Source organism: Mobula birostris, chromosome 1 (genome assembly GCF_030028105.1).
Source record: "Mobula birostris isolate sMobBir1 chromosome 1, sMobBir1.hap1, whole genome shotgun sequence".
Lineage (NCBI taxonomy): Eukaryota > Metazoa > Chordata > Chondrichthyes > Myliobatiformes > Myliobatidae > Mobula > Mobula birostris.
In genome coordinates this window covers 141305387-141331468 of record NC_092370.1, presented here as the reverse complement: position 1 = coordinate 141331468, position 26082 = coordinate 141305387, and the positions used below count along the sequence as shown (strand labels likewise).

General features: G+C 48.1%; 1 protein-coding gene across 3 annotated transcripts in view; it reads right to left on the bottom strand.

Annotated features, from left to right (window-relative positions):
- LOC140200021 (frizzled-6-like) overlaps positions 1-26082 on the bottom strand; it is a 95134-nt gene that overhangs the window by 20594 nt on the left and 48458 nt on the right. For all 3 annotated transcript variants that reach the window (XM_072262674.1, XM_072262656.1, XM_072262665.1), the window contains exons 3-4: positions 4564-4760; positions 1269-2286 (exon numbers count right to left, since the gene is read on the bottom strand). In XM_072262674.1, the coding sequence (XP_072118775.1) occupies positions 1269-2286; positions 4564-4760 (1215 nt within the window). The remainder of the gene's footprint in view (positions 1-1268; positions 2287-4563; positions 4761-26082) is intronic.

The window sequence follows — 26082 nt, the reverse complement described above, 5'->3', positions numbered from 1 at the left end:
CCAACAACCTCCCCCCCCCCCAAACCTCCACTTCCCGATTCTCCACTCTGACCTTTTACATTTTTTCACCCGCCTATCACTCCCCTCTTGGTCCTCTCCTCCTTCCCTTCTGTCTATTGACCACTCTCTTTTCCAATCAGATTCTTTCTTTCTTCAGCCTTGACCTTTCCCACCTACATGGTTTCACCTAGCCTCTTTCCCCTCCCCCCATCTTTATATTCTAGCATCTTCCTCCTTTCTCCCCAGTCCTGAAGAAGGGTCTTGGCCTGAAATGTCAACTGTTTACTCTCTTCCACAAGTGCTGCCTGACCGGCTGAGTTCTTCCAGCATCTTCTATGTGTTTCTTTGGGTTTCCATCTTCTGCAGACATTCTTGTCTAAAAGAGTAAAAGAAAAAGAAAGTAAAAGAAGAATACTTTATTATCTAAAACGCTATAGGGGTTTAATGAAGTCTTGATGAGATTGCATTCAGGAGATCAGGAGCTAATTAAAGATGACAAATGGCAATGATTGCAGCCATTCTTAGTCTATTTTATATCACACAGTCGCTGGGAGCAAACAAAGTTCAACGCTCTCTGCAGTATTAACCTAACTGATCTCCTGAATCTGACTGTAAAGTATTTCTCATCAATGATTTGACAAGAGCTTATCTGCACAAAAAAAATTAATGAGAGTTAATCATAGGATGTTTTTGATCCAAAACATCTGTAATCCAAAATAGCTGCATAGTTCAGCATGCAGAACACTTTATAAAGAACACTACAATATAGTGGTGCTGAGTCTAACCTCATCTGTATTCTTTATAAACACAAGAGTTTCTGCAAATACTGGAAATCCAGAGTATACACAAAATGCAGAAGGAACTCAGAAGGTCAGGCAGCCTCCATGGAGAGGACCAAGACCCTTCATCAAGTCTCACCCCGAAATGTTGACTGTTTATTCCTCTTGGTGGATACTGCCTGACCTGCTGAGTTCCTCCAGAATTTTGTGTGTTACCATGTTCCCTATCCTTCTCCTGCTTATTTATTCAAAAATAAAAGACCAGTAAAATGCTTATGGTTCTGTTTAAATACCTACTCACAAAATAACACAACTATGACTATTCTATTGATTACTTTCTACTACATTGCCACCTTAAAACACCTAACTCAGTAGTGGAAACCCCAATTCTCTCTGCTCGTGGTGAACAGTATATAATTTTTGAGCAGTAATTGTTCACAGTGACATATAATGAGTTTTTAAGACGTTGACAAAGGTTTTTGAAAGTACCTGATTGGGACACGGAATGGGATAATCTTGACAGTAATCATGAACCCACGTAGTTTCCCAAGTCGTCCGAAGAGCTTGCTCATAAATATAACATCCCAGGAGTGCTACCAATGGCACCAAGTATAGGCCGCTGAAAACTCCAATTCGAATCATAAACTTCTTTAGTTTCTCCTGATTTCTTTCGTCATGTTGAATTACCTGCCGTACGTGATTCAAGGAAATAATTCCTGCCAAAAGGAGGGACAATCCCACCACCACACAGAGGCACAATGGTGTCAGGATAAAATAACGCAAAGCATTCAAGTCATACAGTCCAACAAAGCATACACCACTAATATTGTCACCTTCAACTTTGTTTAAGGCAAGCAGCATTATTGTGAATATCCCAGGCATTCCCCAGGCAAAAGAATGGTACCACAATGCCTTCTGTTCAATAGCTTCACAACTCCACTTCAAACCTGCTGCTAGGAACCAGGTGATGGTCAGAATTACCCACCAAACAGTTCCTGACATGGTAAAGAAATATAAGAGCATAAAAAGGATTGTGCATCCTTTGTTCTGTGCACCTATGACAACTGTTTCCATGGTACCCAATTTCTCATTTGCTTTGTTGCAGACTATGTTATTACCAGCAATGAAACCAACAAAGTATATCAGAGATACCATGCTATAACATACTGCATAGAAAATAATAGGTCGCTCAGGGTAACGGAATCTTCGAACGTCGATGAGAAAAGTCAAGAATGTGAAGAGAGTTGAACACAGACAAATGATGGAAACAATTCCAATGAAATACTTGGCAAAGTTCAATTCATTTTCTCTGAAGTACATGTTGGGACATGGTGGCAAACAGTCACCCACACCAAGAAATGAACTACCATGCCCAGTTGGGTTCTTGAGGGGTCGTGGACACCAAAATCCATAATCTTTCACTACCATCTGTGAAGTCTTCTCTGTGACCAATCTTGGAGTTGAAGCTATAGCTGAAGTGTGCTGGCCACCATTGCAATCTTCTAACCTTGGAATTTAAAAAAAACATAAACTTCTCTTAAAAATTAGTTTAAAATTCAAATTATGCCGAACATATCAAACATCAGCATGATATTTAAGCATTTCCATCTTTTCAAAGTTCAATGTAAATTTTATTATCAGAATACACACATGCCACCACATACAACCCTGAAATTTTTTTTTCCTGCTCAGCAAATCTATAGAATAGAAACTATAAACAGGGTCAATGAAGGAGCAAGTAGAGCATTGAAGACAATGAACTGTGTAAATGCAAAATAAATTAATAGCAATAAAAAACAAGGACATGAAATACCAAGATAAAAAGTTCTCAAAGTGAGATCATTGTAGTGGGCACATCTCAATAGATGAGTGTAGTTACCTTTGTATTTATTACATTATATTCAAAATTCCTGTTGAGAAAAATTCAAGTTGCTACCCAAATTCTACATCTAGTTTCTACACTTAGCTCATGCCCAAAAGCATAAATTTTATCTTTGTAATTCAACTGATTCTTCTTTGATGTCTCCCCAGTCAGAAATGCTGATAACAGAACAAAAAGGGATGAAGCCACCCTTCGTGGAACAAAACACTTATTAGTCACTACCACACCAAATCCTAAAAAAAGGGTTTCAAATCTATAATGCAAGCATAAGGTAAGTTCTATCCCATCACAATATTGCCTCATTAAACGTGGATAGAACATGTGTTTTTGGCTTAAAAATTAATTTGCACCCAAAAAGGTGTGTCAAGTGAACATAGCATTGAGCTCCCCCTCACTCTTCTATGCAAATGTCAGTCCAAAAGCTTCAATCTGCCACCTATTACACTGTCCTAAAAGCTTTGCACAAGGAGTGATGTCATTCCATTCTCCTCAATATAGAAATCGCCTTGTTGTTCAAAGACATGACTCACAATCAAAACTAGCTAGATGAATTTCTAGGGCAATGCATGATAATATGGAAATAGCCACACCTGTTCCCACCAGCAGGGGAAGAAAATTGATTTTTAACCCCTCAATACTGAAAAATGCAGCACTATGCAATCACATTTCTAGGCTTTTATGTTTTAGAAAATGTTCGTTGATGGCAAAAATTGAAGGAAAACTTTGATGTATAAAGAGAGAGACTGATTAAGTTTTTGATTGGTAAGGGAACTAAGGATTATGGGGAGAAGGCAAAAGAATGGGGTTGGAAAAATGATTTGTATTTTGTTTTATTTAGTGATACAGCATGGTAACAGGCCCCTCCAACCCAAGGAGGCTGTGCTGCCCAGTTACATCCTATGTAATTGATTAATGTTCTAACCTGTACATCTTTGGAATGTGCAAGGAAAGTGGAACACCCACTGGACATGGGGAGATTGTACACTCTCCTCACAGACAGCAGGGCTATTGAACCTGGCGCCATAGTGGCATTATTCTAACCTCTGCCCTATTGTGCCATACACTATCAGCCATGTTTCAATGGCAGAGCAGATTCAGAGTGCCAACTGGCCTAACTCTGTTCCTACATCTTATGGATTTATGGAAAACCTGAGGCATGGAAGGAAGTTCTGGAGTGCTGGATCATGACTTCAAGGTTCACTGGGAAAAGAAAAACTCATTGGAGGTCGAGATAAAAGGGGCTCTGGACATGAAAGTATCACCGAAATACCATGCTCTAAATCAATGACAGTTATTGACTCCCAAACCTAGTTTATTGTTATCCTTCAGATAAGCAGTAGTGGAGATTGTCAAAGAGCACAGGGTGAGAGACAAGACGAGCTGGGCCACGAGAGAGAGAGTTTGGACCAGCCAGCCTGAAGGTGACTGAGAAGGTTTAGTACATTTACAATAGTTTCTCCAGCAGCAGGGGTGACTATCTCAGCAGGCATTTTGGGAATGAACTGTTATAAGATTTGATGCCCAGCTGAGAGTCAAGCAGAGCACTAAGCACTACAAAAATAAAATCCAACATATAAATTTAAAGAGAAAATGTACCTCCAGGCCAAAAAGCAAAAGAGAAACATTTCAGCAACACCCCTCCTTCAAGATTTCTTTTGTTATTCATTTCTTCCGTCAACATTTCGTAAATTTAATGTTTTGCTTTTGCTCAAACTTGCTTCTAGATATCAGTCCTCAACCCTACAATGAGAGATATCCGTCTTTCCACTCTCCTCCCACAGTGAGAGAGATACCCATCATTTCCACCATCACACCCCACACCACCCCCACCCTCCCTGCCAAAGTGAGAGAGATATCCATCACCCACTAACGTGGGTCAGGTACTAATGCAATTCTTCATACCGATCACATTGCAGTTCCTCCGGCCACGAGATCCCAAATGTCTCCATCAGTTTTTCACAGTCCTTAAGAACTTTCTCACAAAGCTCTCGACAAGGTGGGGCAATCTGGCGTTCTTCTGTGCAGGCTGGTACAAAGGCACTGCACAGAAACGTTCTCACATCCGGTGAACAAACCAGGTTTATAAGAGGCAGGAAGGGCTGCAGAATGAGAGGGGAGAATGCAAAATTAATGTATTAAAGATCACGCAATTCCCATTGGACAGCATCACAACCTTTACATTGACATGCCATCAACAGGAATTCTGCAGATGCTGGAAATTCAAGCAACACACATCAAAGTTGCTGGTGAACGCAGCAGGCCAGTTAGTCCTGACGAAGGGTCTCGGCCTGAAATGTCGACTGCACCTCTTCCTACAGATGCTGCCTGGCCTGCTGCTTTCACCAGCAACTTTGATGTGTGTTGCATTGACATGCCATGTTTTCTCAAACCAGAATTAGGAGGTATGGCAACACACACAAAATGACGGAGGAACTCAACAGGTCCGGCAGCATCAATGGAGAGGAGAAAAGAGTCAACGTTTCGGGGTGAGACCCTTCATCAGAATCATGTTTAATATCACTGGCATATGTCGTGAAATTTGTCGTCTTTGTGGCAGCAGCACAATGCAATACATAAAAGAAAAAATGTGAATTACAGCAAGTATAAATATATATTAAATAGTTAAATTAAATTAGTAGTTCAAAAATAAAGTGCTGAGGTGGTGTTCACAGGTTCAATGTCCATTCAGAAATTGTATGGCACAGGGGAAGTAGCTGTTCCTGAATTGTTGAGTGTGTGCCTTCGGGCTTCTGAACCTCCTCCCCGAAGGTAACAATGGGAACAAGGCATGACCTGCTTGATGGGGGTCCTTAATGACGGATGCCGCCTTTTTGAGGCATCCTTATGTTGAGCTCAGAAAGGATCCTCAGAGATATTGACACCCAGGAACTTGAAATTGCTCACTCTTTCCACTTCTGATCCCTCCTACAAGGACTGGTGATTACTCCCTTGTCTTATCCTTTCTGATCATGACATCCCATTTTGCTTTGGGTTTGTTAAAAGAGAACTGCTGCTCAGCCATGTTATCTACCTGTGACACAGATAGACAGGATGGTATGCTTGCTTTCATCGGTCAGGGCATTGACAACAAGCTGAAATGTCATGTTACAACAGTACAAGATGTTGGGAAGGTACGTCCCAAGTGTTGTATGCAGTATGGTCACATAGCTATAGGAGACTTGTCATCATGCAGGAGTGGGTACAGAAAAGATTCACATAGGTATTGACTGGACTGGAGGACTTATAAGGAGAGACTGGATAGGCTGGGTCTTTTTTTTTCTCCAGTAGTTAATGGAGATGGAAGAGTGGCTCAAGGAATTGCACTGGGAATTATCTTTTTGGAACGTCAGTGGTGCGTGAAAAGAGCTACCTTTCAAACAGGATGGTGACTGAGAGTTAAAAGGCCAAGCTTCACGGCAGTTTCTTTGAGCTGAAGAGCAGCCAATCAGCAAAAAGAGATTCACTAAAAAGAGCCAATAAAAATAGCTCACGTGCAACTACAGCAGCCATTCTTGTGAGTAGGTCAGTGTTTAAAGTGGTTGAGGTGAGATCAGGCTTGGGTGAGGGTAAAGTATTTGATATGTTCTTCTCTTTCTGTTCTTATTTGTTCATTGCTCATCTTTTAGGGCAGAGCAGTGTAGTGGAAGTGGCTCCAGGGGCTGTGTTTTGTACTGTGTTTGGGATGTGGGAAGTCTGGGAGACCTCCAGTCTCCTGGATAAACACATCTGCACCAGCTCAGTGACCATTGACTCATACGGGAGAATGAGGAGGGGAAAGACAGAAGCTACAACGAGTTAGTCACCCCAGGTTGCAGAAGACAGGTAACTGGGTGACGGTCAGGAGGAGGAGGAGAAATGCACAGCCAGTGCAGAGTATTCCTATGGCTGTTCCCCTCAATAATACGTATACAACTTTAGATACTATTGAGGGGGATGGCCTACTGGAGCGAGCCACAGAGACCGGGTCTCTGGCACTGAGTCTGCTGCTGTGGCTCGGAAGAGCAGAGAGGTGAAGGGGACTGCAGTGTGGATAGAGATTCCATAGTCAGAGGTACAGAAACGAGATTCTGTGAGTGCAATAGAGATACCCATATGGTATGTTGCCCCTTAGGTGTCAGGATCAGGGATGTCTCTGATCATGTCTATGGCATTCTCAGGGCGAGGGTGAGCAGCCAGAAGTCTTGGTACATATTGGCACCAATGACATAGGGTAGACAAGGTAAGGAGGTCCTGAAGAGAGATTTTAGGGAGTTAGGTAGATAGCTGAAAAACAGGACCTTCAGTGTAGTAATCTCTGGATTGCTGTCTGTGCCACGTACCGATGAGGGTAAAAATAAGATAATTTTGCAGGTGTGGCTGAGGAACTGGTGCAGGGGGCAGGGGCACAGGGATCATTGGGATCTCTTCTGGGGAAGGTACGAACTGTACAAAAGGAATGGATTACACTTGAACCCAAGGGGGTCCAATATCCTTGTGGGCAAGTCGACTCGAGTTGTTTGGGACAATTTAAACTAATTTGGCAGGGGGATGGGAAGCGGAGTGATAGTGCTGAGGATGAGGTAGCTGGTTTACAAACAGGCAATGTGTAGTGAGACTTCTAGCAAGGAGAGGTTGATGATAGGGCAAAATTGCAGTCAACAGGATGAGTTGCAATGTAAAAGGTGGACAAAATCGAAAAGGAAGAATACAGGACTAAAGGTATTATATTTGAATGCGTGCAGTATTCAAAATAAGGAAGATGAACTCGTAGCACAGTTACAGATTGGCATGTATGATGAGGCATCACTGAATCACTGCTGAAAGAAGATCATAGCTGAGAGCTAATGTCCAAGGATACACATTGTATCAAAAGGACAGGCAGGAAGGCAGTGGTGGCGCTGCTCTGTGGGTAAAAAAAAGAAGTCAGATCATTAGATAGAAGTGTCATAGGGTTGGAAGGTGTTGAATCATTGATGGTAGAGCTAAGGAACTCCAAGGGTAAAACAACCCTGATGGGAGTTGTATACAGAACCCCCAAGCAGTAGTAAGGATGTTAGCTACAAATTACAATGGGAGACAGAAAATACATGGCAAAAGGGCAATGTTACAATTTTCATGGGGCATTTCAATACGCAGGTAGATTGGGAAAATCAGGTTGGTGCTGGATCCCAAGAGGGGGAATTTCTGGAATGCCTATGTAACGTTCCATTATATTGGCTCGTGTATGTCTAGGGGAAATCCAGCCCAGCACCTGCTTCAACACTCCCCTCAGGGTCAGTCGTAGCCCAAATCAATCCCAAACATCAATCATCAGCCAGCACACCCAGTAAATTTTAACAAGTACACTTTATAGATATTACTAATTCTATGACATTAATAAGAATTTGATACAGAGAGGAAAGTAATGAAAAAAAAGGCACCAACACTCATCAAAGTCCAAGTTCTTTGCGCGCTACCGTTGGAGCTCAATCGAATCCGGATGACCACCCGAATCCTGTCAACTCACGGCTTGGGACCACCCGGAGTGATCAACCGGAGCCTTTCCGCACGTCCGCCGTCCTCCCCGTCTCTCCTCCGACTCCCCATCAAAACCCCGTCCGCCGTCCTCCTCGTCTCTCCTCCGACTCGCCACCAAAACCCCGCCCACCATCCTCCTCGTCTCTCCTCCGACTCCCCGCCAAAAACCCCCGCACGTCCACCGTCCTCCTCGTCTCTCCTCTGACTCCCCGCCAAAACCCGTCCACCATCCTCCCAGTCTCTCCTCCGACCCCCGTCTCTCCCCCGATTCCTCGTCTCTCCTCCGACTCCCCGCCAAAACCCCGTCCACCGTCGTCCCCGTCTCTCCTCCGACTCCCCGCCAAAAACCCCGTCCACCATCCTCGTCTCTCCTCCGACTCCCCGCCAAAACTCAATCCACAGTCATATCATACAGCATGGTATCCGAAAACAAAACGATACATAACCACCCATTGGCTAATAGAATGCTGCTATCTCACTCTAAAGTAAAACAAGCTGCTAGCGCAAACTCTCTTCAGCGTTTAACACAACAAAGCCGCATTCCCCAGATTAACATAACGACGCCATTTTAAATCTAACAAAAAGAAAGACCCCGTACACTCTACCCCCACCACAAAAAGTCATGCCCTCATGACGTTAACATAGTTCACCAGTGCTCTTTGCAAAACACAAAACCCAACCCAGGTGCATAAAGCAGTGACATAACTTTCCAGGGCAGTAGAGATCACACCCTGTTCTCCCAGTGCTGTATACATTAGTCTTTCCGGGGGATGCCTACTCCTCTGAGGCCTCTGTGGACTCTTCCTGTACAGACACCCCAGGTGACCCCCCCGGGCCTATCTGTCGGACCTTCCCCCTCACCAGGACCCCTCTGTCCCTGTGAGCCCTCTGGCTCGGGTTCTGCCTCCACCCTCTCCTCCCCCAATTCCGGCTGTACTACAGGTGGCTCTGCAACACCCTCCCTCGGTTTCCCTAACTCAGTGATGGAAGGGCCAGGAGTCTCTTCTCCCGGCACCGGGGAATCGGCGAATGGAAACAGGTACCACACATCCGAATCATCATCTTTCGATGACGTATCCCTTCTCGAGATGGGGGCCGGCCCCGTCTTCTTCACAGCGGGCTCTTCCTTCGCCCCGCGCCCTCGCAGAGTCCTCGTACTAGGCGTAAACTCCTATTCGGGCTCTGGGTTCACCTTCACCTCTCGACCCAGAGGCAACAGGTGGTTCTGATGGAGTACCTTGACAGGCCCCTTCCCACCCTCGGGTCTCACCCGGTAAACAGGGAAATTCGGCATCTGACTCTCCACCACATAGGGGATGGCCGCCCAACGATCCGCCAACTTGTGCTTACCAGGCAGTCCTAAGTTCCGGATAAGGACTTGGTCTCCCGACAATAGCTGAACGAATTTTACTTTCTGATCATACCTCTTCTTATTCCACTGGTTCTGCTTGGTGGCTGCCGCCTCAGCCAACTCGTACGCCCTTTCCAACTCTTTCCTCATATCGAACACATACTTCAGACACGGCTTCGAAGGTATTTCACCCACTTCAGTCCCAAAACACAGATCAATGGGCAAACTCGTTTCCCGTCCGAACATCAGATAGTAGGGCGAGTACCCTGTAGCATCATTGCGAGTACAATTGTAACAATGAACCAAATGGGCAATGTGCCGACTCCACTTACTCTTCTGTCCAATCTCCAAGGTGCCGAGCATGTCCAGCAGGGTCCGGTTAAACCTCTCGGGCTGAGGATCACCCTGCAGGTGATAGGGGGTGGTTCTGGACTTTTCAACCCCAAGCATACCCAGTAATTCATGGATAAGCCTGGTCTCGAAGTCCCGTCCCTGATCACTGTGGATCCGCCGGGGAAGGCCATAATGAACAAAGTACTTCTCCCATAACACATTCGTCACTGTAGTCGCTTTCTGATCCTTAGTAGGAAAAGCCTGCGCATATCTAGTATAGTGATCCGTGATGACTAAGACATTCGCGGTGCTGCTGGTGCCTGGCTCAATAGACTGGAAATCCATACATACCAGGTCCATGGGTCCCGCACTCTGCAAGTGGGTCAAAGGAGCCGCCTGCGCAGGCAGGGTCTTCCTCCTGATGCAGGGACTGCATTTCTTACAGTATTCTTCCACCTCCCCCCTCATCTGGGGCCAGTAAAACCGGTCCTTGACTAATCCATAGGTCTTCTCTACCCCTAAGTGCCTGGAATCATCATGTAGAGCCTGGAGCACAGTCTTCCGATACTTCTCAGGCATGACCAGCTGCCAGCGCCGGGGGTGGTCTGGAGGCAATGTGACCCGGTACAAGACGTGGTTCTTCAGCTTCAACCGAGGCCACTCCTTCAGTAGTAGGGGAACGGAGGCGTGCTTCGCCTTCTCCACCTGCCCCATATCACCCTGGCTAACCGCGTACCAGATAGTGCCAATGCATGGGTCATCGCGCTGAGCCGCCTCTACTTCCTGGGGGCTCAACTCCGGCAGCTGCCTGTTCCTCAGAGCAGTCAAATTACAGTAAACAGTGGGTAGCGCGTCATCGTCAGCCCCCAGTTGATCTACTGCTCGATCAGTTCCCATCTGTGCTCCTACTTCCCCGTCGCTCCCAACTTGACACATGGCCTTTACTCCCTGGGCAGGGACACTCTTCCACTCCTCGGCCGTGCCCGACTCGTCGTGCGCCCGATGAGACAGGGCATCTGCATCGATGTTCCAACTCCCCGGGCGGTACTTCAGGCTGAACTCATAGACAGAAAAGGCCGCTAACCACCGGTGCCCAGTAGCGTCCAGCTTCGCCGAGGTCAGGATATAAGTGAGGGGGTTGTTATCAGTTCTCACCTCAAACTGGGCCCCGTATAGGTAGTCACTCAACTTGTCCACCACCGCCCATTTCAACGCCAAGAACTCCAGCTTGTGAGTGGGATAGTTTCTCTCAGATGGCGACAAGCTTCGGCTAACAAACCCATTGGCCTCAATCCGTTGCCCTGTTCCTGGTACAGAACAGCCCCCAGACCCTCTCGACTGGCATCAGTGTGTAGAACATACGGCTTCCGGGGATCAGCAAATGCCAACACTGGGGACTGTGTCAGCGCCCTTTTTAGAGATTGGAACGCCTCCTCACATTGAGCATCCCACCTCACTCCAAAAGGCTCCCCCGGGTTCAAGTATCCTCCTACCTCCGACCCTCGGTCTCCCTTCCTCCTCCTCCCCACAGGTGGATAGCCACACAGCAGCTGGTTCAATGGATGACTCATTTTCGCATATCCTTTCACGAATCGCCGGTAATATCCGCAAAACCCCAAAAACGAGCGTAAGGCGCTCACCTTCTGAGGTCTCGGCCAGGTGGTGACTGCGGCTATCTTACCCGGATCAGTGGCCACTCCATTTCACGAGATTATGTGCCCGACATAACTGACCAACGTCTTGCAGAACTGACATTTATCCAGGGAAAGTTTTAACCCATCCTCCTTCAGCCGACTCAGCACCTTCAGCAGACGCTCCACATGTTCCACCAACATAGATCCAAACACTTTCAGGTCGTCCAGGTACACCAATACCTCCAGCAGGTTCATGTCCCCCACTGTCCTCTCCATGAGCCGCTGAAAGCTGGCTGGGGCCCCCGAGATGCCTTGGGGCATTCGTTCGAACTGGAAAAATCCCAGGGGGCAGATAAAGACCGTCTTCTCTTTATCAGTCTCACTCATCGGAATCTGGTAATTCCCACTCCGCAAATCCAATATGCTAAACCACTGCGCCCCACTCAAATAGGCCAACGTGTCTTCCACCCTTGGGACGGTATATTAGTCGGGAACAGTGCGGCGGTTCAGGGTCCTGTAGTCCACGCACATGCGTACCTTCCCATTTTTCTTCCTTGCCACCACTATGGGGGACGCATAGGGGCTTCGGGACTCCGCAATAATCCCTGCATCTTTCAACTGCCGCACATCTTCCACCTCTGCTGGGCCAACCGCTGCGACCTCTCCCTAAACGGGGTGTCATTTGTTACCCGAATGGTGTGCCGAGTGCTCTTGGAACATCCTACATCAAACTCGCCCTGAGAAAAGACATCCCCTAACTTCAGCATCTTCTCCACCAGCCTGCTCTTATACGCCGGCGGTTCAGGGGAATCTTCAAAATTAAAGGCCTCCTTGGTCAGCTGCCCCCCAATAGTTTTCCTCCAGTGGGCTTGTCGGGGGCGCTGGACATCACCGTCACCGGGAACAAGTGCGCGAGGGGCATCCCGCGCTTAAAGGTGATCTCCTGCTCCGTTATGTTCCTTACCATCACCCCCTTTCGCCGTGCCTGTACAGCTGAGGGCCTCTGCAATTCAGGTCTCACCAGTGCCCCAGCTGGGACCGGGGCTCCCCTTCCAGGTCGTTGGGGGTGTCTACTAGCAGGGTCTCGCCCGCCGGTACTCCGGGGAATCTGGGGGTCCCCATCACTAATGCCGCCTCCCCTGGCCGTATCACCTTAGGCCTCGCCTGAGTGCACTACACCGTCCCTCGTTTGCACTCAGGATCCAGCCCCTGGGGGTCACTCACTCCTTCGTACACCGCTCAGAACATGGGGTGTACCGAGAGGGTCTCCAGAAAGTTCTCCCCCGCCTTCTTCTTACAGGCTCCCAAGAGCCGTCGCACCAGAGGGGAGTTAGTCCCCACTAGCAGGTCAGCACCACCGGTTTCCACCGGGTCTGGACAGACCAACACCAGTGTCTCAAAGGCTTCCGACACTCCCACATCTCCCTCCGAAAATTCCAATCTCACTGACAAGTACCCATCGTACGGGTAATCACCATCACTTATGCCCCAAATCTCCAATGCATTAAACGGAGTTACGGGCAAATGCTTCAGATATTTGTTGTAGAACGACCAGTACAGTAAGGTAACCTGCGACCCGGTGTCAAGGATGGCTTTCGCAAAGATTCCCTCTAGCTGGAATGGGGTTCCACCAGTCCATCAGGAATTTGGGTTTGTTCTTTCTGGGGTTCCATAGCGGTTTTCTGGGAACGTGTTCCTCCCGAGACTCCAGTCCGTTCCCTCACTGAGCCTCTCCTAAGTTTCCCGACACCTCTCCCTTCTTGGTGCCCCGGGGGCCCTCCTCCCTCGGAGCATCTCGTCTCTCACAATCCCCCTGCAAGTGGCCCGCTTCCCCACAGCTGTAGCACAACCCCGGCCACTCACATTCCCGCCGGAAATGCCTCTCTCTCCCACAGTTATAGCACCCGCTACCCACAGCCTCTCTGCTCCCGATACGCCCCCCCTGGGGACCCCTTGGATTTCTCTGATCTCACCCCGGCTACCACCTCCTGAACCGCTGAAGGCCATCCCCGGGGGTCTGAGCCCCCTGGTCGGCCCGAAGCACTCTCCTCGGCCCGTACCTCTCTAATCAGCTGTCCGAATGACGGAGGGGGGCTCCACTTAAATGACTGCCGTACACTCCAAGCCACCCTGTCATCCTCCCGGGAACCGCTACATATCTGGCTCATCCTTAACTTCGCTACTTCGTCCGCCCTCACTACCCCTCGTCGCAGCAACCCCGTAAGCTTTCCTTCCAGCTGGAAAACATATTCTGAGAGCTATTCCCCTCTTCTCTGCCCCATCCGTTGAAACTCTGCTAAATGTTTCCAGGAATCTCCTGACAGTCCAAACACTTCCTCCAAAGCTTCCAAACACTCCAACAGGGACGCCGAAGGGCATTCCGCTCTCAGATCACGGACTAAACGGGCCTCCCCGCCCCTTAAGCTTTCCACCAATCGCTGTCTCTTTTCCTCATCCGAAACTGGCTACACCTCTAACAACTGGGATGTATCTTCAACCCAGGTATCATAGTCATCCTCCCCTTCCGGGGTGGGCCTGGCTCCCGAGAAAATTCTCAGCTTCGGGCGGCGCCCCTCAACCCTTCTCGCCAGGGAGGTAATGGCAGCTGTTAACTCGGCAGTCTCATCCCGCCCATGGGGGCGGGGCCTGGCCAAACCTGCCCACTCCACACCTCCACCCCCTGCTACTGGCCCCCCTCCCCGGGGGCCTCATCTAGCTCCACCTCCGGCACTTCCTCACTTTCGTCCTCCGAGAGGGTGTGGAGACCCCACGGCCCCGCCTCCCCCGAGTCGTGGACTGTCATAGAAACATAGAAAATAGGTGCAGGAGTAGGCCATTCGGCCCTTCGAGCCTGCACTGCCATTCAGTATGATCATGGCTGATCATCCAACTCAGAACCCTGTACTAGCCTTCCCTCCATACCCCCGACCCTTGTAGCCACAAGGGCCTTATCTAACTCCCTCTTAAATATAGCCAATGAACTGGCCTCAACTGTTTCCTGTGGCAGAGAATTCCACAGATTCACCACTCTCTGTGTGAAGAAGTTTTTCCTAATCTCGGTCCTAAAAGGCTTCCCCTCTATCCTCAAACTGTGACCCCTCATTCTGGACTTCCCCAACATCAGGAACAATCTTCCTGCATCTAGCCTGCCCAAACCCTTTAGAATTTCATACGTTTCAATCAGATCCCCCCTCAATCTTCTAAATTCCAATGAGTACAAGCCTAGTTCATCCAGTCTTTCTTCATATGAAAGTCCTGCCATCCCAGGAATCAATCTGGTGAACCTTCTTTGTACTCCCTCTATGGCAAGGATGTCTTTCCTCAGATTAGGGGACCAAAACTGCACACAATACTCCAGGTGTGGTCTCACCAAGGCCTTGTACAACTGCAGTAGTACCTCCCTGCTCCTGTACTCGAATCCTCTCGCTATAAATGCCAGCATACCATTCGCCTTTTTCACCGCCTGCTGTACCTGCATGCCCACTTTCAATGACTGGTGTATAATGACACCCAGGTCTCGTTGCACCTCCCCTTTTCCTAATCTGCCACCATTCAGATAATAATCTGTTTTCCTATTTTTGCCACCAAAGTGGATAACTTCACATTTATCCACATTAAATTGCATCTGCCATGAATTTGCCCACTCACCCAACCTATCCAAGTCACCCTGCATCCTCTTAGCATCCTCCTCACAGCTAACACTGCCGCCCAGTTTCGTGTCATCCGCAAACTTGGAGATGCTGCATTTAATTCCCTCATCCAAGTCATTAATATACATTGTAAACAACTGGGGTCCCAGCACTGAGCGTTGCGGTACCCCACTAGTCACTGCCTGCCATTCTGAAAAGGTCCCGTTTATTCCCACTCTTTGCTTCCTGTCTGCTAACCAATTCTCTATCCACATCAATACCTTACCCCCAATACCGTGTGCTTTAAGTTTGCACACTAATCTCCTGTGTGGGACCTTGTCAAAAGCCTTTTGAAAATCCAAATATACCACATCCACTGGTTCTCCCCTATCCACTCTACTAGTTACATCCTCAAAAAATTCTATGAGATTTGTCAGATATGATTTTCCTTTCACAAATCCATGCTGACTTTGTCCGATGATTTCACCACTTTCCAAATGTGCTGTTATCACATTTTTGATAACTGACTCCAGCAGTTTCCCCACCACAGACGTTAGGCTAACCGGTCTATAATTCCCTGGTTTCTCTCTCCCTCCTTTTTTAAAAAGTGGGGTTACATTAGCCACCTTCCAATCCTCAGGAACTAGTCCAGAATCTAACGAGTTTTGAAAAATTATCACTAATGCATCCACTATTTCTTAGGCTACCTCCTTAAGCACTCTGGGATGCAGACCATCTGGCCCTGGGGATTTATCTGCCTTTAATCCCTTCAATTTACCTAACACCACTTCCCTACTAACATGTATTTCGCTCAGTTCCTCCATCTCACTGGACCCTCTGTCCCCTACTATTTCTGGAAGATTATTTATGTCCTCCTTAGTGAAGACAGAACCAAAGTAATTATTCAATTGGTCTGCCATGTCCTTGCTCCCCATAATCAATTCACCTGTTTCTGTCTGTAGGGGACCTACATTTGTCTTTACCAGTCTTTTCCTTTTTACATATCTATAAAAGCTTCTACAGTCAGTTTTTATGTTCCCTGCCAGTTTTCTCTCAATCTTTTTTCTCCTTCCTAATTAAGCCCTTTGTCCTCCTCTGCTGAACTCTGAATTTCTCCCAGTCCTCAGGTGAGCCACTTTTTCTGGTTAATTTGTATGCTTCTTCTTTGGAATTGATACTCTCCCTAATTTCTCATCAGCCACGGGTGCACTACCTTCCTTGATTTATTCTTTTGCCAAACTGGGATGAACAACTGTTGTAGTTCATCCATGCAATCTTTAAATGCTTGCCATTGCATATCCACCGTCAATCCTTTAAGTGTCATTTGCCAGTCTATCTTAGCTAATTCACGTCTCATACCTTCAAAGTTACCACTCTTTAAGTTCAGGACCTTTGTTTCTGAATTAACTATGTCACTCTCCATCTTAATAAAGAATTCCACCATATTATGGTCACTCTTACCCAAGGGGCCTCTCACGACAAGATTGCTAATTAACCCTTCCTCATTGCTCAAAACCCAGTCCAGAATAGCCTGCTCTCTAGTTGGTTCCTCGACATGTTGGTTCAAAAAACCATCCCACATACATTCCAAGAAATCCTCTTCCTCGGCACCTTTACCAATTTGGTTCACTCAATCTACTGTCGCTGGTAGTTCCAACGTCATGACGTCGGCACTCGTCCGAACCAACATCCAGCTGGACTCCCGTTCTTTCCCACACCTTCTAGCTATAAGTTCTACCTGCCCGATACCTTTAATCAAACTCAACCCTCGCACCAGTACATCTGCCGGAATGCGATAATCGACCCCACTTAGCATGCACGCATGATTCACCGGTACCTCCTCCCATTCACACCAACTTACAATCTTATCTCGATCCATCTTCGCACCACTTAACGCGATGACTATTACAGCTTTACCGAAAATCCAAATCCAGGACGGTAGCCCCCACTTGTAACGTTCCGTTATATTGGCTCATATAAGTCTAGGGGAAATCCCGCCCAGCACCTGCTTCAACACTCCGCTCAGTGTCAGTCGCAGCCCGAATCAATCCCAAACATCAATCATCAGCCAGCACACCCAGTAAATTTTAACAAATACACTTTATAGATATTACTAATGCTATGACATTAATATGAATTTGATACTGTGACAACAGACCAAATTATCAGAAGATTGATGCCGATAAGAGGACAATGGGGGAACATTCAGGAATGTTAATAGGGGACGAGAGAGATTAACGAAAAGGAGACACAGTTCCGAGTATTGTGAAGACCGGTTGCGTTGAACCTGAACTGTTTGAAGTTTGATGGACAGGTGATACTCCAGCAGGGGGATAAAAGGGACAGGTTCGCTAAGGCAACAGACACCACGAGGTACGAGACCCTGGAAGCGGTGTGCCCCCACAAGTTGGTGGGAGTTTTGGAGGTCTGGTCACAGGACCAGCCATAGACGCACAGGGTGGAAAGGTATGGTTGGCGGGACCCGGTGTGTGTGTCCGCCCTTGCCTGGGTGCCGGGTTCACCGCAGAAGAACGATCGTATCTGGAACGGAGGGGTCACAGTCGGTGACCTCAGAAGACATAACAAAGGGCTCGCCCGAAAGCTAACTGCGAGGGATATCGAAGGTCTGTTTGGAATCCGATTTGCATATTCATTCGCTCTCTCTCCCTCCCCAACGGCACAACAGTGATTACTGCGAACTAAACTAAATTGAACTGAACTCTGTGTCACTTGAGACTGATCCTTTTACCCCTAGACTGCGATAGAGCTTGATTGATTCCTATTATCCTAGTTCTGTGTACGTGTGTTTTATCATTGTTAACCTGTTGCAATTATATCCTTACGTTCAGAGTACTGTGTTACTTATTTCTTTAATAAAACTTTCTTAATTCCAGTAATCCAGACTCCAACTAAGTGGCCCATTTCTGCTGGTTTGGCAACCCAGTTACGGAGTACGTAACAATACAGAGAGGAAAGTAACGAAAAAAAGGGCGCCAACACTTATCAACGTCCAAGTTCTTCGCGTGCTACCATTGGAGCTCAGTCGAATCCGGACGACCACCCGAATCCTGTCGACTCACCGCTCGGGACCACCCGGAGTGATCGACCGGAGCCTTTCTGCACATCCGCCGTCCTCCCCGTCTCTCCTCCGACTCCCTCCCAAAAACGCCGTCTCTCCTCCGACTCCCCGCCAAAACCCCATCCACAGTCCTCCCCGTCTCTCCTCTGACTCCTCGTCTCTCCTCCGACTCCCCGCCAAAACTCCCTTCACCGTCCTCCTCGTCTCTCCTCCGACTCCCCGTCAAAACCCCGTCCACTGTCCTCCTCGTCTCTCCTCCGACTTCCCGTCAAAACCCTCGCACGTCCGCGGTCTTCCTCGTCTCTCCTCCGACTCCCCGCCAAAAACCCCCACACGTCTACCGTCCTCCTCGTCTCTCCTCCGACTCCCAGTCTCTTCTCCGAACCCCCCCCAAAAACGCCATCTCTCCTCCGAATGCCCATCTCTCCACCGACTCCTCGTCTCTCCTCCGACTCCCTGCCAAAACCCCGTCCACCGTCCTCCTCGTCTTTCCTCCGACTCCCCGTCAAAACCCCGTCCACCGTCCTCCCCATCTCTCCCCCAACTCACCGTCTCTTCTCCGACTCCCCCCCCAAAAACACCGTCTCTCCTCCGATTCCCCGCCAAAACCCCGTTCACCGTCCTTGTCTCTCCTCCGACTCCCCGTCTCTCCTCCGACTCCCCTCCAAAACCCCGTTCACCGTCCTTGTCTCTCCTCCGACTCCCCGTCAAAACCCCGTCCGCCGTCCTCCCGGTCTCTCCTCCGACTCCCCGTCAAAACCTGGTCCTCCGTCCTCCTTGTCTCTCCTCCGACTCCCCGCCAAATTCCCGTCCACCGTCCTCCCCATCTCTCCTCCGACTCCCCACCAAAACCCGTCCACAGTCCTCCCGTCTCTCCTCCGACTCCCCACCAAAACCCGTCCACCGTCTTCCCCATCTCTCCTCCCACTGCCCGCCAAAACCCCGTCCACAGTCCTCCCCGTCTCTCCTCCGACTCCTCGTCTCTCCTGCAACTCCCCCACAAAACCCTGTCCACCCCGTTTCACCTCCGACTCCCCGTCTCTCCACCGACTCTTCATCTCTCCTCCGACTCCCCGCCAAAACCCCGTCCACCGTCCTCCCCGTCTCTCCTCCGACTCCCCCCCCAAAAACCCCGTCCGCCATCCTCCCCGTCTCTCCTCTGACTCCCCACCAAAACCCGTCCACCGTCCTCCCCGTCTCTCCTCCGACTCCCCGCCAAATCCCCGTCCACAGTCCTCCCCGTCTCTCCTCCGACTCCCCGCCAAAACCCGGTCCACAGTCCTCCCCGTCTCTTCTCCGACTCCCCCCAAAAACCCCGTCCACTGTCCTCCCCGTCTCTCTTCCAAAATCCCCGTCCGCTGTCCTCCTCGTTTCTCCTCAAACTCCCCGCCAAAAACCCCGCCCACCGTCCTCTCCATCTCTCCTCCGACTCCCCAATACCCCGTCCACCGTCCTCCTCGTTTCTCCTCTGACTCCCCCCCAAAACCCCGTTCACCGTCCTCGTCTCTCCTCTGACTCCCCGTCTCTCCACCGACTCCTCGTCTCTCCTCTGACTCCCCGTCAAAACCCCGTCCACCGTTCTCCCCATCTCTCCTCCGATTCCTCGCCAAAATCCCGTCCACCGTCCTCCCCGTCTCTCCTCTGACTCCCCACCATACCCGTCCACCGTCCTCCCTGTCTCTCCTCCAACTCCCCCCCAAAATCTCGTCTCTCCTCCGACTCCCCCCCCAAAACCCCGTCCACCGTCCTCGTCTCTCCTCCGACTCCCCCCCAAAATCCCCGTCCGCTGTCCTCGTTTCTCCTCCGACTCCCCGCCAAAAACCCCCGCACGTCCACCGTCCTCCCCGTCTCTCTTCCGACTCCCCCCCCAAAACCCCGTCCACCGTCCTCCTCGTCTCTCCTCTGACTCCCCATCTCTCCTCCGACTCCCCCCCAAAATCTCCTTTCCGCTGCCCTCCTCGTCTCTCCTCCGACTCCCCCCCAAAATCCCCGTCCACCGTCCTCCTCGTCTCTCCTCCGACTCCCCCCCAAAATCCCCGTCCGCCGTCCTCCTTGTCTCTCCTCCGACTCTCCGTCTCTCCTCCGACTCCCCGCCAAAACTCAATCCACAGTCATATCATACAGCATGGTATCCGAAAACAAAACGATACATAACCACCCATTGGCTAATAAAACCTTGCTATATCTCTCTAAAGTAAAACAAACTGCTAGCGCAAACTCTCTTCAGCGTTTAATACAACAAAGCCGCATTCCCCAGATTAACATAACAACGACGCCATTTTAAATCTAACAAACAGAAAGACCCGTTCACCTATGAAATGGCTTTTTAGAATAGCTTGTGGTTGAACCCACTAGGAGATCAGCAATTCTGGATTGAGTGTTGTGCAATGAACTGGAATTGATTAGAGAGCTTAAAGTAAAAGAACCCTTAGGGGGAAGTGATCATAATATGACCAAATTCATCCTGAAATTTGAGAAGGAGAAGTTAAAATCAAATGTATCAGTATTACAGTGGAGTAAAGAGAATTACAGAGCCTGACAGAGGTGGCCAGAATTGATTGAAAAAGAACACTGACTGCGATGACAGCAAAGTAGCAATGGCTGAAATTTCTGGCAGTAATTCAGAAGGCACAGGATATATTCACCCTAAAGAGGAAGAAGTACTCTAAAGGCAAGTTGGCACAACCGTGGCTAATGATAAGTCAAAACCAACATAAAAGCCAAAGAGAGGGAATATAATAGAGCAAAAAATAGTGTGAAGTTAGAGGATTGGGAACCTTTTAAAAAGCAACAGAAGGCAACTAAAAAGTCAATTAGAAGGTAAAGATGGAATACAAAAGTAAGCTCATCAATTATATTAAAGAGAGTACCAGAAGATCCTTCTGATAGACAAAATGTAAAAGAGAGGTGAGAGTGGATATCGGACCATTGAAAAACAATGCTGGAGAGGTAGTAATGGGGGACAAGGAAATGGCAGATGAACTGAATAAGTATTTTGCATCAGTCTTCACTGTGGAAGACACTAGCAGTATGGTGGAAGTTCTAGGTGATGGGGTCATGAAGTGTGTGAAGTTACCATTACTAGAGAGAAGGTTCTTAGGAAACAGAATGGTCTGAAGCTAGTAAGTCACCTGGACCAGATGGTGTACACCCCAGGGTTCTGAAAGACATGGATGACAAGATTGTGGAGGCATTAGTAATAATCCTTCAAAAATCACTAGATCCTGGAATGGTTCTGGAAGACTGGAAAATTGCCAATGTCACTCCACTCTTCAAGAAGAAAGAGAGCCAGAGGAAAGAAATTGGGCCAGTTAGTCTGACTTCAGTGGTTGGAAAGATGTTGGAGTTGATTGTTAAGGATGTGAAGTCAGAGTACTTGGAGGCACATGAGAAAATAGGTCGTAGTCAGCATGATTTCCTCAAGGGAAAATCTTCTCTGACAAATTTGTTGAAATTCTTTGAAGAGATAACTAGCAGGATAGACGAATGAGAATCGATTGATGTTGTGTACTTGGATTTTCAGAAGGCTCTTGACAAGATGCCACACATGAGCTGCTTAACAAGTAAAGAGCTCATGGTATTACAGGAAAGATACCAACATAGACAAAGCAGTGGCAGGAGGCAAAGAGTGGAAATAAAGGAAGCCTTTTCTGGTCGGCTGCCGGTGACTAGCGGCGTTTCACAGGGGTCTGTGTTGGGACTGATTCTTTTTACGTTGTATGTCAATGATTTGGATGACAGAATTGATGGCTTTGTAGATGAGATGAAGATAGGTGGAGGGGCAGGTAAATTTGAGGAAGTAGAGAGGTTATAGAAAGACTTAAACAGATTAGGACAATGGGCAAAGAAGTAGCAGATTGAACACAGTGTTGGGAAGTGTATGCTCATGTACTTTGGTAGAGGAAATGAAAATGTTGACTATTTTCTAAACGGAGAGAAAATACAAAAAATTGAGGTACAAAAGGACTTGGGAGACTTTGTGCAGGATTCCCTAAAGGTTAATTTGCAGGTTAAGTCTGTGGTGAGGAAGGCAAATACAATGTTAGCATTCATATCCTAAGGACTAGAATATGAAAGCAAGGATGTAATGTTGAGACTTTATAAAGCACTGGTGAGGGCTTACTTGTATTGTGAGCAGGTTTGGGCCCCCTATGTTAGAAAGGACATTCTGAAACTGGAGAGGGTTCAAAGGGGGTTCACGAAAATGATTCCAGGATTGAATGGTTTGTCTTATGAAAAGCATTTGATGGCTCTGGGCCTGTATTCACTAGAATTCTAAAGAATGAGGGGTGACCTAATTGAAACTTATCGTATGGTGAAAGGCCTTGACAGAGTGGATGTGGAGGGGATGTTTCCAGTGGTGGGAGAGTCCAAGACCAGAGGACATAGCCTCAGAATAGAGGGTCGTCCTTTTAGAATGGAGATGAGGAGGAATTTATTTAGCCAGAGAGTGGTGAACCTGTGGAATTCATTGCCACAGGAAGCTGTGGAGGCCAAGTCTTTGAATATTTAAGGCAGAGCTTGATGGATTGTTGATTAGTCAGGGCATGAAGGGATACTGGGAGAAGGCAGGAGACTGGGGCTGAAAGGAAAAGTTGGATCAGCCATGATGAAATGGTAGAGCAGACAAGGTGGGCCAAATCCTGCTCCTATATCTTATCGTATTATGGTCTTATGGAAAGGAAGGAGGAGGGGTGACCTTATAGAGATATTATAAAATCCTGAGGGATGTAGATGATGCAAATGATCACAACCTTTTTCCACGGTAGAGGAGCTTAAAGCTAGATGGGATAGATTTATAACGGTGAACTGATGGCATTGCTTTCACCCAGAGGCTGCCAGATGTTTGGAACGAGCTGCCAGAGGATGAGGTAGAGGCAGGTATAGTTACAATGCTTAAAAGACATTGGGATGGAGGAATGCAGAGAAAAGGTTAGGAGGGTGTGGGCCAAACAATTCAAAGAGCTCCAGCTGAGATACAAGTCTGTAAACATTATATGAACAGGAATGAATCAGGAGTTTCACAGTCTGCTAAGGGCTAGATCCGCGGCTTTCAAGACTGGCAATCCAGAGTCCTATGGGCTCCCAAAATCAGATATATCAGCGGTCCCAAACAACAGGCTGCGGACCGGTAGCGGGCCACAAAGCATGTGCTACTGGGCCGCGAGGAAACGATATGATTTGGCGATAGGAGTCAGCTGTACCTTTCCTCATCCCCTGTCACGGCCACTGTTCAGCTTGAACGCACGCGAGGTCATTACCCGCACGTCATCCATGTCAGTGCAGGAAGGAGATCAAATCCTCGAGCTTGCAACTGACGGCGGGCTGAAAAGTACGTTTGACATAACATCTCTGCCGGCATTCTGGATCAAAGTCAAGGCTGAATATCCTGAGATAGCCATGAAAGCACTGAAAACATTGCTTCCATTTCCAGCATTTTTCTGCGAAGCGGAGTTTTCTGCAATGAATGCAACGGAAACTAAGTTGCGGAAAAGACTGGACATAAGGAACCCCCTTCGAGTATCGCTGTCTCCCATCACCCCTCGATAGGACCGTCTTGTTGCAGGGAAACAAGCCCAGGGCTCCCACCGATTCAGCAATATTGGTGTGTTGCAATGATTTTATATGTTCATACGGAGAAAATATGTGCTCTGTGTTTAATATCCAAACGTTACTTAAAATGTTATGATGCTCTTGACTTATAAGTGACATATATAACTATATAACAATTACAGCACGGAAACAGGCCATCTCTGCCCTTCTAGTCCATGCCGAACGCTACTCTCACCTAGTCCCACTGACCTGTACTCAGCCCATAACCCTCCGTTCCTTTCCTGTCCATATACCTATCCAATTTTTCTTTAAATGATAATATCGAACCTGCCTCTACCACTTCTCCAGGAAGTTTTTTCAATACTTACTTCAAGCTCCCCTGTCCTCCCCTGATAATTGTCTTATCACTATATTCATGCGAGGAAAATATGCGCTGGGTGTTTAATACTAAACTTGTCAGATAAACCCTTTTAGAACGAAATTGAGTGTATTAGCCATTTATCACCGATATTCCAGTCATGATTAACACCCCCCCCCGAACAGAATCATCAAAAGCGATTTGTAGAGAAAAAAATCGGCAGGTGCACGCATGCGCAGGTCACGCATGCGCACTGGTGCCCGCGCAAGGCTTCATGGTCATTGTAGTCTTTCTCGGGGTAAACGCAACGTATTTGACTGCTACTCTTGTCCGTTAGCAACCCTACCTCCCCCACCCCCCCGCCCCACCGGTCGGCCGGTCCGCAAGAATACTGTCAACAATTAACTGGTCCGCAGTGCAAAAAAGGTTGGGGACCCCTGAGATATATGACAGCTGTGGCAGAGTTTGCATGCCATTACTTCCTACAAGGTGAAACCTAACAGCGGATATGACAATGGTACTTAACTCCCTGATGAGCTAAATGCCTTTTGTGCCTGCTTTGATGCTTTGAAAGAGAGAACAATACTACACCTATATTAATCCTCACAGCAGCCAGCGATCCTGTGATCTCAGTCTTGGAGACCAATATCAGAATATTCTTCTAGAGGGTGACCCCTCAAGGCATCTGGCCCTGATGGTTTGCCTGGCTGGGTACAGAAAACCTGTGCCAACCAACTGGCTAGAGTGTTCAAGGACATATTCAATCTCTCACTGCTGCAGGCTGAGGTTCCTGCTTGTTTCAAAAGGGCAGCGATCGATCCAGTGCCCAAAAAGAGCAGGTTGAGCTGCCTCAATAACTTATTGATCAATAGGACTCTTATCTACCCCAATGCAGTGCTTTGAGAGGTCGGTTATGGCTAGAATTAACTCACACCTGAGCAAGGACCTAGATGCACTGCAATTTGCCTACCACCCAAACAGGTCTACAGTCGACACAATCTCATTGGCTTTCCACTCTACTTTGGAGCACATAGACAACAGCAGTACCTACGCCAGGCTGCTGTTTATCGATTACAGCTCAGCGTTCAATACCACCACCTCCTTGGTATTAGATTAATTAGATTAGATTATGAGGACACTCAGTCCTCGTTTATTGTCATTTAGAAATGCATGCATTAAAAAATGATACAATGTTCCTCCAGAATGATATCACAAGAAACACAGGACAAACCAAGACTAAAACTGACAAAACCACATAATTATAACATATAGTTACAACAGTGCAAAGCAATACCATAATTTGATAAAGACCAGATCATGGGCATAGTAAAAAAGTCTCAGAGTCCTGATAGACTCATCATCTCACGCAGGCGGCAGAAAGGAAGAACTCTCCCCGCCATGAACCTCCAAGCGCCACCAACTTGCCAATGCAGCACCACTGGAAGCACCTGACCGCAGCGTACTCTGAGTCCATCCAAAAACTTCGAGCCTCCAACCAGCCCCTCCGACACAGCCTCTCCGAGCACCATCCTCTGCCGAGCACTTTGACCCCGCCACGGCTGCCAAGCAACAAGCAAAGTCGAGGACTCGGGGCCTTCTCCTTCGGAGATTCTGGACCACACAGTAGCAGCAGCAGCGAAGCAGGCACTTCAGAAGCTTCACCAAGTGTTCCTTCGTGCTCTCACATCCGTCTCCATCAAATCAGGATTGTGCATGGCACCCTACTTGACAAGTAACAGACATCACCACTGGAGTGGCCGCTGCGACCTGTGTGGCGCCGCCATCTTCTCCTCCTGCCAAGCTCCTAAACCCGGGCTTCTGTACCTCCCTCTGCAACTGGATCATTGACTTCCTCATCGGGAGACCACAGTCAGTGTGCATCGGTGATAACCTCTCCCCCTCACTAACAATCCACACAGGCGCACGTCAAGGATGCATGCTGAGCCCACGGCTTTACTCTTGCTACACTCGTGATCATGCATTTCAGC